This window comes from Terrapene carolina, unplaced genomic scaffold (genome assembly GCF_002925995.2).
Source record: "Terrapene carolina triunguis isolate 2854851 unplaced genomic scaffold, T_m_triunguis-2.0 Scaffold141, whole genome shotgun sequence".
Taxonomy (NCBI): domain Eukaryota; kingdom Metazoa; phylum Chordata; order Testudines; family Emydidae; genus Terrapene; species Terrapene triunguis.
In genome coordinates, this window is record NW_020664492.1 from 1,477,514 (window position 1) to 1,490,051 (window position 12,538).

Sequence of the window (12,538 nt, forward strand, 5' to 3'; positions counted from 1 at the left end):
AGAACCAAAGCAAGGCGGAGATCACAGCGGACCCTGGACGACCCGTGCACGGGGCAAGAACTCCCGTCTACCCCTGCCCCTTTTCTTCTTATGTTACACCCAGGCTTGGCCAGCCTCGGTTCGTGCGTGTGTGAGTATGAAAGTGGGTTAGGCCTGGGGTACTAACGCTTTCTTGCTTCCTTTGAGTGACGTGGGAGCAGTCCCAACACTCACCGCTGTTATTTTATTATTTTATTAATAAAGCTTTAAAACTTAGACACTTGGTGTGTTTCGTCATCTCCTCCCCAAACAATCCTGTGGCCTCAGCCTGATCACCTGACGCCTCAGGCAGATTGGTAACAGAAATCTGTCACATCAGCACCTCCAAAACCGCACTTTTGAAAAGTTGGTTGAGGGTTTGAACGACCTCCCTCATGAAACAGCGCTCATGCCTGACCCATCCCCAATTTTTGTCCATCGACTCCGGCCCTTTTACCACATCTGGGCCACAATAACATCAGACCAATTGTGTTAGAAGTTATCAAGTCAGGATACACTATCCCCTTTACCTCCCGCCCACCTATGCTACCCCCTTCCTTGTCCCTCTTCAGGGACCCTTCTCACGAGCACCTACTACAACAAGAAGTCGATCATCTTTTACAACTAGATGCGGTGGAACAAGTACTGCTACAATTCAGAGCGAAGGGATTCTACTCCCATTACTTCCTGACCCAGAAGAAGAGCGGGGAATGGAGACCCATCCTGGGTCTGCAGAAGCTCAACAAGTTCATCAGATCCCAAAAGTTCAAGATGGTCGCACTGGGTACAATACTCCCAGTGCTACAACGGGGTGACTGGTTTTCAGCCCTCGACCTCCAAGATGCTTATTTACATATCACCATTCATCCTGCTCACAGGAAATTCCTACGATTCATGGTAGGATGAGAACACTTCCAATACAGAGTACTACCATTCAGCCTATCCACAGCACCAAGAGTCTTCTCCAAAACTCTAGCGGTGGTAGTGGCACATCTACGCAAATAATGATTTTGGAATAATGATTTTCTCCTAACTGACAATTGCCTTATCAAAGGCCCAACTCTACAAGACACAATGGATGCAGTTCAGTCCACTATCACACTATTCGGGGAGCTGGGTCTACAAATAAATGAACGGAAATCAACCATAAACCCGGTCCAACAACTAGATTTTATCACGGCACACCTCAACGCCATAGAAGCCAAAGCATCATTACCCCTTACCAGATTCACAAACCTCACGAACCTCATCTCAGAGGTACAAGGCAGTCCTCAAGTTCAGGTTTGCACTGTCCTACAATTACTAGGACACATGGTGGCCACGACGTTCGTGGTATGACATGCAAGGCTACATATGCGATGCCTACAAGGTTGGCTAAGCACGGTATACATACCAAGCAAATACAACCTACACAACCGGCTCACAGTTTCACCAAATGTTCTGAACTCATTACAATGGTGGGCAAGGCCACAAAATGTCTGTATGGATATTCTTTTCCAACAGGAACCCCCGACAACAGTGATCACCACAGATGCCTCACTGATAGGTTGGTGTGCTCACATGTGTCAACACACGACACAGGGCAAATGGTCTCCAGGAGAGACTCAACTGCACATCAATTTGCTATAGCTATGAGCAATCTGCAGACATTTCCTACCTCATATATGGAACAAATCCATTTGAATTATGACAGATGATATCACCTGCATGTTCTACATCAACAGGCAAAGAGGAGTTCGCTCACATTCGCTCACATCATACGCACAGAAGCCATGAGACTTTGGAATTGGTGCATACAACACAATGTAAACATCTCAGCGTGTTACCTACCAGGATATCAGAATGCGACAGCAGACACACTGAGCAGGTATTTCTCTCAGGATCATGAATGGGAGATGAATGGAGAGGTACCTGAGTTCAGTCTTCAAACGGTGGAGCACTCCCACCATCGATCTGTCGACGAATCGCAAATGTGCGATGTTCTGCTCAAGAGCAGGACTGGGACTATGGTCATTAGGGGATGTCTTCCCCATCAAATGGGAGGCACAACTCATGTATGTGTTTCCACCGATACCAGTGATATCACGTGTGCTACACAAGATATGAGCAGACAGGGACAAAATTATCCTTATAGTCCCGAATGGCCTAGATAGGCATGGTATCCTTACTTGCTATGCATGGATATGCGCCAAGCGAGCTCTCCCTCACCGGGCGGATCTGCTGTCTCAACACAATGGTCACACTCTTCACCCGAACCTGGAAATAGTCCACCTACAGGCGTGGTTCCTGAATGGTTCCACCATGATGAAATAACCTGCTTGGAACAAGTTAAACACGTGTTATTAAACAGCAGGAAACTGACTACGAGAAATACCTACCTTCATAAACGGAAGAGGTTCTCCGCCTGGTGTCAAGGAAGACACTTGACGAGTGATTCAGCACCACTACCATTAATCTTAGAATACCTATTGGAGTTGAAAAGCACTGGCTTAACAATGAGCTTGATCAGAGTCCATCTTGTGGCCATTTCAGCATTCCATGGACAGCTCAATGGAACTTTGATGACGTTCGCACACCCAAATACAAATGCTTCCTCGGGGGTCTCATAAATGTTTATCCAGACGTGTGACAACCTACACCAACATGGGACCACAACCTGGTATTGAAATGCCTCACCAGACCATCCTTCAAACCATTAGCCACCTGCTCATTACTCCACTCATTGATGAAAGTAGCATTCCTGGTTGCCATTACCTCATCCAGAAGGATGAGAAAGATGGAGCAGTCATAGCAGATCCTCCAGGCACAACATTCTTCAAGGACAAGGTCACGCTACGTCCACACCCTAAATTATTACCGAAAGTAACCTCAGCATTTCACATGAACCAATCTATTCACCTACCGACATTCTACCCTAGGCCTCATGGTACTCCAACAGAAGCTGACCTACACACTCTAAACATTAGAAGGCCGCTAGCATCTCTACTACCGAGTGCTTGAAAGGCAACGCTATATCCAATCAGAGATTATCCAAATGGATTTCCACATGCATTCAAACATGCCACCATATCCGGAATACAGAACCACCGGAGCACATTAGAGCACATTCTACTAGGTCTATTTCAACCTCAATAGCATTCCTTAATAATGTTCCAGTACTAGAGATCTGTAAGGCGACCATTTGGGCCTCCATCCACACATTCGCAAATCACTGTGCAGTCACACAGGACTCCAGGGCTGATGCCATAGTGGGCCTCACAGTACTTACTTCAATGACTCAATGAACCCAAAGTCCCCCCAGCCCTCAGAAGAGCACTGCTCTACAGTCACCTAAAGTGAAGCACCCGCAGGGACACTATTTGAAGAAGAAGGAAAGCTTACTCACCTTGTGCAATAACAGGAGTTCTTCGAGATGTGTGTCCCTGTGGTGCTCCACTACTCTTCCTCCTCCCTTCTACTTCGGAGTTCGCAGTGAGGATTCTGTGGTAGAGAAGGAACTGGAGGGCTTGGGTCATGCATGCACTACACACGGCACCAACGACACCATGAGACGCCTACTGCGCACGTGCGACCCGCGCAGACACTGCTACCATAAATCTCCGATCAACGGCACTGGGACCCACTGCCACCTAAAGTGGAGCACCCACAGGGGCACACATCTCAAAGAACTCCAGTTACTGCACAAGGTGAGTAACCTTTCTTTTTGTCTCTGCCACCAGATTGTTTTTGTTAGAGCAATGCAGAAATATGAGATTAATATTCAGGGATTACTGTCTTGAACTCATGTTACTCTTATGATTATCATTCACAAGTTATAATAAATGTCTGTCACTAAGGTTTAAATGGTTAAATTTATGGTCAAAATTGGTGTTTCCCTGTCTTTTTTCTTAATGCTGAAAGTCTGTGCTTTACTCACCAATTTAGTCTAAAGATAGGAAAGTCTAAATAATTGGTGATGTTACTTACTGGTTACCATACAGTATGCTGCAATACCCGAGAAGAAATTTCAGTCCAAACTCTGAATATCTTTTTTTTTTGGTGGTATTGAATAAGACTTAAACATTTTCAAAAGACTTGTGGGGTTTTAGTTATGGAGCTGCTATTAATTTTAATGCAAATCTCACATTTAAATCCTACCCAGCTATTTGAATATGAAGGGGTCACTGTTGTAACTATCTCAACAATTTATTTGTACATTTCAAGAGGATTTTGTATTCATTTTTGGGGATTTGTATTTGCACTCTTCACTTTGCTTTTTTCTTCTTCTTCCGGTATTGGACTCAGAACTTTAAACATATTTTTAATATATCTGCCTTGATATTAATGTATGGAAATTAAATTTGTGATACTGGAATGGTGTGCAAATCAGTGTACAATTTTCTTACATTTTCCATGATATATTTTCCTGTCTTTCAGGGCCAGAAGGGGCCCTTTTTGAACACTCTGTAGAGACACCACTTGTCAGAGCAGAGGCTTTTAAACCGCTTAGGTAAGAACTTCTGCATAAAAAATATATATGTTTTATATGTAAAATATAATTTTCTACAGATATTCACATTTTCTTTTAGGTAAACATAAATGTGAACTTTAGGGCATCCCAACAATAGTCACAGTAATTGCTGGTAATATTATTCCCTTTTCGTACTACTTTGTGACTTATTTATGTTATTTATGTTCTGTTATTTTGAGGATTCACTTAGAGATGAATTTCTGAGATTGATCATTGGTGTATATTCATGATCATGATCATTAAAGTAATGTACTGGTGTGTTTTAAAGCTTTTAATTTCCCTCATCCAAACTTATACTTGACTTTATTTGGAACACTTAAAGTAACATTTACACTTTTCTTTATTACGGTATAGTAGAAGTTGTTTATCTGCATTAAGTTAAAAAAATACTTCATCACCGCCCAATAGTTATATTATCAAGTTTTTTTTGGCCAAATATTGTACAAGGGAAAAAATGGCCTCCACAGTGGCAGGGCCGGAGGGAGGGTTCTGCCCCAAAAAACAAAAAAAAAAAAAAAAAAGCCGCGATCGCGATCATGATCTGCAGCAGCAATTCAGCGGAAGGTCCTTCGCTCTGAGCAGGAGTGAGGGACCGTCCGCCGAATTGCCGCTGAATAGCTGGACCTGCCACCCCTCTCCGGAGTGGCCGCCCCAAGCACCTGCTTGCCAAGCTGGTGCCTGGAGCCGGCCCTGCACAGTGGTATCTGGCACAAGCCAATAGAAAACCTCTGCAGAAATGCAGTCTTTGAAGGATGTATGTGGTGGTTCTCAGTCAAGCCAAACAACCCAAGGAAAGGATGACTGGCCACTTAAACATAAAAAAGTCCAGCTCTGTAGCATTAAGGAGTATTTTCTGGCGAGAAAATTACTTTAAATGAGTTCTGCACCTGTCATGTTCCAGATCTCCCTAATCCTGGGATATTGTTCTTTCATACACACTGCTGTGAATTTTAGGGTATTTTAGCCAAAGTAAATCCTATGTGTGGATTGTGGTGAGGAGATAAATTCATTCTACATTCAGCATGTGATAGTCTTATATTTAATTTTTAAATATCTATGTCAAAGATCAGGGTAAGAGGGAAAGAAAGAGAGAACTCCCCCCACCCACACTCTCTCTCTCACTCACTCACTTCCAGTCTGCTGCTTCAGAAGGGACTCCCTCTTCTGTGGTTTCATTCCTGGGGCTCCTTCTTTACCCTAATCACTATTTTGGGTGTGGGGAAAAAAGAGAAAATCTTTAGGGTGCATGGGCCTTTCTTCATGTCACTGGCTGAACTTCCAAACTGGACAGTTAAATTTGAAGAAAAGCCTTCAAGATACTTGAAGTGTACTGAAAAGTTGACCTTCATAGATGAGCATATCCTTTGTATTATCTGTTTAGTGAGTTGGCCATGCCAACTAAAAGCACAGGTTCAGCTCTAGAATGTTACCTTGAGTTGTCAGTGCTCAAGTGGAATGACTAAAATCCCAACTAGTTGTCCATGTTCAGTATATTGAGTTAGTGGGATCAGAAACTGTTCCAAAGTCTACAAGTTCTGTTATTCATTGTTTTGGCATCAAGTTATTCCAAATTTAAATCTGTACCTCCTGTTCAGATTATCTTGGTAGGGACCAAGCTATAAAAATATCACTTAATCCCTCACCTCAAATATCATAATGCCGTTTTAGAGTCTAATTTATTAATATTCTGCTCTTCATCCTCCTAGAGGTTCTTCTGGTTAAATGATTATATTCTGCAGGCTGTCATACAGGCTAATGTGATATGAAGTGGTTAAGGGTATAGCAAGTATTAGAGGTACTGAGACTTGAAGAAAAACCATCAGCCTCAAATGTATGCGGGGCCCTGTGTGTCAAGGGTGTTATAACTTCAAAGCACTTAATGTTCATACCCTTCAATTTATAGCATATGCATTGAGACCTCCTTCATTGTTCTCTGTGTATGTCATTAGGGTTTAGTGCATCAAAGTAAACAATGTTGACACAAATGGCTTTCTCAATTACACAGTCTCCTGGATTTGTAGCCCTTGTGTTGAATTTCAAAGGAGACTGATTTATTCGATAAGAAGTGACAAGTTTGTTAGACCATATCTTTTTGTTGATAAATAATGGAGACAGGGCAGTGCCATTACTCCTGCCTTGGTGTCTGTCTTTTCATTATCCCGTTTGCTTTAGAAATGTGAAGCAATACAAATGGAGTCCTTTCCAGATTAAGTGGCTGCATTCATAAGTCTCACTGAGAAAGAAAAGGAGGTGTGGGTTCACTTTTTTTACCCCTCCCCACCCAGTAAGAAGGAAAAGTGGTAGAGAGAGTGTCTAGTTACAGTGCACATTACCTGTTTTTAATCCCACCTTTCAAATTAGATAAAAGCTGATAAAAGCTGCAATAACACAGACCAAAAATCTTCTTCATTTAAGTAGTTCTAGTTCTATCCTTTCAAATGCCGAGAGAGAAATTCTACCTTGAGTAGGAAACAGATGCCCTAGTTCTCCTAAAGTTAGAGTCAGAATTCAAACATTCTCTCCATTGTGATGCCAATACTTTTTTCTTTTATAATTTATAGTACTTTGGTGTTCTACTTCTTTTATACTTTATATCCCTAAATAACATACAGCTCATGTTTAGAGCTTGTCATTGTAAGGCATATTGTTCTCTTCCTATGATATAAATTATTTTTAGTTTTCTAATACTAAAGTAATATTTAGACAATTTTTCACCTGTTACATTTAGATATACAAATCCTTTATAAACCTCAACATAATTTATCTGAGCTAGGCATTCACATTTTTGGAGTGTGAGATGCTTCAGTTTTTAGGATAACAGCTGTCTACTCTGTATGTTCTCCCTGCTGTTTATCAGGGTTTATAGTTTATCAGTGTGTCTGCTTATCCGACCTTCTGGGCAGCAATAAGATAGTTACCAAACATCTACAGTCAGAACTAATTTTCATTTGATATTGGCCTTTAAATAGATGTCTTAGAGCCATACAAGTAGACCTTCTGAGCGTAAATCCTATTGGTCAGAGTGAATCACTTTTAGTGCAATCAGTTCTGGGCATTCTGCCAGTACTTTGTCCAAGACTTTTATGTCCACAGTCACAAGTGAGGTGAGACTATATGATCTACACAGCTCCACGCTTTTGTTAGATTTTAACATCACCATAATTATTAACTGTAATAATAATGTTCTCAGTATTCCAGAGAGTTGAACCTTTGTCAAAGTGTTATTATAAGTATATTGTACACATAAAATGTTATCAAGATATCTGAGAATTTCCTATAAATTTAACCATTGAGTTATTTTTCCAGATTATGAATTCTTAATGGCCTTCGGGATATTCTGAAGAGGTTTCAATATTTTCCCAGACAAATTCTAGCCCTGTTTTTAACAAGAGATATTGTTTTGGACTTTCCTCTGAATCTTTAAATGATAACTTGAGGATGCTCCCTGTTTTGAGAAAATGTCTGTATCTAAGGCTAAAAGATACCAAGGGAATAGATGTATATTAGCCTAAGATGTAGTAATTGTACACTTTATAATAACTTGAGGATATGATTATGCTGAAGTATTTTATCACCCCTCACATTGTACTTAGTTACTGTAAATCTATCTGCTGTGATTGGCTGCTGCTATCAGAACTCAACAAATTTGTTCACAACAAATATGGCCCCCACCGCACTCTTCTTAGTATTTCCTCCCCAATGATGAAGGCTTAGCCCCTTTCCCGGCCAGTAAAATGACTTTGTTTTGTAATCCAATTATATGCTTGTATAAGTTATATGGGTAATAGGGTGGGGATAGGATTAGAAACTGAAGTAGTCATGTTTTTATGGACATATAGATAAGAATTCTGAGGGAAACACATAGAGAGCTGTATAGTGGCTAACCAGAGAGAGTGATTTGTAAAATCATTGTTTGATTATTACAAATACTCACCAGCAACCGCACACCATACAACATAAACACTAACCCAGGAACCTATCCTTGCAACAAAGCCCGATGCAAACTCTGTCCACATATCTATTCAAGTGACACCATCATAGGACCTAATCACATCAGCCACGCCATCAGGGGCTTGTTCACCTGCACATCTACCAACGTGATATATGCCATCATGTGCCAGCAATGCCCCTCTGCCATATACATTGGCCAAACTGGACAGTCTCTACACAAAAGAATAAATGGACACAAATCTGACATCAGGAATCATAACATTCAAAAACCAGTGGGAGAACACTTCAACCTCTCTAACCACTCAGTGACAGACTTGAAGGTGGCAATTTTGCAACAAAAAAACATCAAAAACAGACTCCAAAGAGAGATTGCTGAATTTGAATTAATATGCAAATTAGATACAATTAACTTAGGTTTGAACAGAGACTGGGAATGGTTGGGTCATTAAGCTAATTGAATCTATTTCCCCATGTTAAGTATCCTCACACTTCTATGGGTCATCTCGATTATTACTTTAAAAGTTTTTGGTTTTTTTTCTCCTGCTGATGATAGCTCATCTCAGTTGATTGGCCTCTTACAGTCGGTATGGCTACTTCCACCTTTTCATGTTCTCTGTATGTATAAATATCTTCTTGCTGTATGTTCCAGTCTATGCATCTGATGAAGTGGGCTGTAGCCCACGAAAGCTTATGCTCAAATAAATTTGTTAGTCTCTAAGGTGCCACAAGTACTCCTGTTCTTTTTGCGGATACAGACTAACACGGCTGCTACTCTGAAACCTGTTTGATTATTGCAGTAATACAAATGCCTACATGCTAACTGCCTAATAATGGCTCTCAACTAATCAAAGTACAGAGATCTGTATTTGCTGTCATAATGCAAATTAGAAACACCAGCCAATCACAGTGAAATGAATTACATAACTGAAAAGTAATTATACAATTGTGTCTCAGTAACTGTATAGCATTTCTGTTCTCTGATGGTTAGACAATTCCATTGCAATATAATTTTTATAAACACTAGCATTAATTTGCTTGCTGTATATTCATGCTTATATACTTTTTCATTCTCAGGTTGGTTAAAAAAACACATGAAGTACTTCATTATGGCAGTTTGAATTATTCTGTTCTCTTCATTTAGTGCACTAATAAAATCCATGAAAAGGGCTAGTTAAAATAGCTGGTATTTTCTATCTTTCCAGGAACACCACTTCTGGCCATGTAATTAAGAAATACCTCAATTTGTCTCTGTTAGAAGCTGGGTACCAATTTTACATACTTCTGCACATTGATTGTATTTGAAAAGACTTTGAGTTCTAATGTGAAAGGAATTTTTCCAAGTATACTTCTTTTGTTCTGTTATGGCCTACAAGCTGTGCAGTTATTTTTTTAAATTAATCTAATTATAATAGTAAAATACTGACTTATTAAGTGGGGTTGAGTTTTCTAGCTTCATTGCTATTCTTCAACTCTTTCCTAATATTTCATCTCAATCAGGAAGCTATATTCCCAATACCTTTTCAGAGTCTCTTGGAATATATTTTTAAACACTGTCTCACACATGCTTGACTAGGTCCTATTTTAATGCTGTTTATTTTTAGTTATTTCTTGAGAGTTATTCAGAGCATTTGATAAAGTGGGTGAATATTAAACATTCATTTCATATAGGTAAGAGTTTTTTGTGGTCCACCAGTGTCATGATAGAAGGAGAACAACATAGGACAAAACAGGCCTATTTACTGATTTTCCTTGAGTAGCATATCTCACTGCAGAGTTGTGTTTGATCCAGTAGAGACATGGAGATAGTCTAGAGCTGCCAATCCCAGGGACAAATGCCTCAAAGCACTGTCCCCTTGATACATGTCCTGAAGTTCTGCTGCCATGGAATCTATGGGCAGGTCTACACTTACTTCCTGGTCCAGCTGTAAGCAATCGATCTTCTGGGATCGATTTATCACGTCTTGTCTAGATGCGATAAATCAATCCCGGATTGATCCCGGAAGTGCTCGCCGTCGACGCCGGTAGTCCAGTTCGGCGAGAGGAGTACGTGGCATCGACGGGGGAGCCTGCCTGCCGCGTCTGGACCCGCGGTAAGTTCGAACTAAGGTACTTCGAATTCAGCTACGTTATTAACGTAGCTGAATTTGCGTACCTTAGTTCGAAGTGGGGGGTTAGTGTGGACCAGGTCTATGATACAATCTCAGACTCTCTTTCCAGTGAGGAATTAAATCTTATTTCTCTCTTATTTTAGAGATATTTATTAAACTTTTTAGTTTTCAAGTTATCTTCTTGTCATGTGGTGGGGGGCGGTCACTTTGAGCTATGCCTATTTTTGACTTATGCCTATTTTTGACAACTATAAACTACCTGCATAGCTCTGTCTAGTAGGCTCTTTATTAAGAATTGCAGTCTGTATCATCTTAAATATGAATTAACAAATATCGTAGGTATTGACTAAAAGGTGGAGTCGCTTGTTTGACTACACTTACGGTTCATTCTTAACAATGTTTGAGACCAAATAACTGGATTTAGCCAAATTTATTGTCTAAAGACAAAGCAGTACAATATTAAAAGGAGACATACATACTCTCGTTCCAGGAAGCAAATCTTATCACACAGCATGTTTACCTTCCATAGAAGGTATGCATCAAAGATATACATTTCAGCTACTAGTATTTATAGTATGATTTTACAAGCTACAAAACTCTTTACTCAACACTAAAATCTAACCCACCAGTTCATAACAGTTCCTTAACTTGTTGTTTTGTTCTATACTTTTCTTATCTCTGTTTTGGATACCACTTTGCAAACCAGCTGGGTGTAGAGGTATATCCCAACCTGTGCTAGAACATACCATTCATGCATAATGTAACTTTTTGCATAATACCCATTAATGTGGTGGATATTACGCCTAACATATATGTATTGGCTAACATAGGTCAAGTTTTTCTTTCATGCCTGAGAGTAAATGTCTTTATTTTTGTTTTTATTACTTTGTATGAAGTTTTGGTTAGTCTTGATTGATTTATAGGTTACAACATAAGTATACATTTGTAATCATAATATAGAAACATTTTTAGGACTCTATGGTCCTGTGCCTTTTAGTTAGCACTTCTCTCTCTCTCTCACTCACTCACTCACTCTGCACAAACAACTAACTTTCAGAGGTTTTATAAGTAAGTTTTTATAACTTATAATGTCCAAAATTAAAATGTCTTCTATTCAGTAAAGAAAAATTTGCTTACTCAGTAAAAAAAATGCATGACAAATTTAAACTGGGCGTGAATATTTACAACAGAATTTTAAACTTCTGAAAATAAAGGTTCAGAATGGAAATACTAACTGAACTTTTAACTATAGTAGTGCAAATAGTACCTTTAATAGGGAGTAAAACTCTATGACAGAATATGTTGCATTATAGTATAATTAAAGTCATTCGAAAAGCTATGCTGGAAGCATCTGTGAAATGCCAGATTCAATCACATTCACTGGGGCCTCTGTCTTTTTTAATTACCTTGAGAGTCAGCACATTGGAAAATTGAGGTCATCACAGAAACCTCTTTTGAAATAGCTTTGCTTATCACTCTTTACCACAACTGTCTGTCTTAAGAGAAGCTGAAGGTTCCATTTTAATCATATCTGGGTTCTGATCTTTATTCCTCATCCTTTGCAACACTACTGCATTGAGTGACAGTGGAGAAATAGATGGAAAAGACCTCTGTATTTAAGATAGGTGGAAAAATAGCAAACAAATCACCAAGGTGTTATGATCATAACTGGTACCTTTTGACTAGCTGATTAAGGTTGTTTAAAATTGCTTTACAGCCTTTTGGAGGTGTCATTAGAACTCGATGCTGTTTTAGTATCAAGAAGATGTTGTAAATGGATTTGCCCCAGGACTCTGAATATTGTAGTTGTATTACTGATGTAAGCATAGTCAGAATGAGCTCTACCCTGACATCAGGTGGTGAGCTGTGGAAAAGGACTTCAGGGGCTGATCTCGTTTGCATGGGCACACCCACCCTGCCTAGCAAGATGGGACTGCTTGCCCAAATGGTC

General features: G+C 39.8%; 1 protein-coding gene across 1 annotated transcript in view; it reads left to right on the forward strand.

Moving 5' to 3' along the window:
• The window catches only part of LOC113406800 (gamma-sarcoglycan-like), a 117,663-nt gene that overhangs the window by 66,363 nt on the left and 38,762 nt on the right, over nt 1-12,538 (forward strand). Inside the window, exon 5 of the mRNA XM_026653544.1 lies at nt 4,435-4,507. Within this exon, the coding sequence (XP_026509329.1) occupies nt 4,435-4,507 (73 nt within the window). The remainder of the gene's footprint in view (nt 1-4,434; nt 4,508-12,538) is intronic.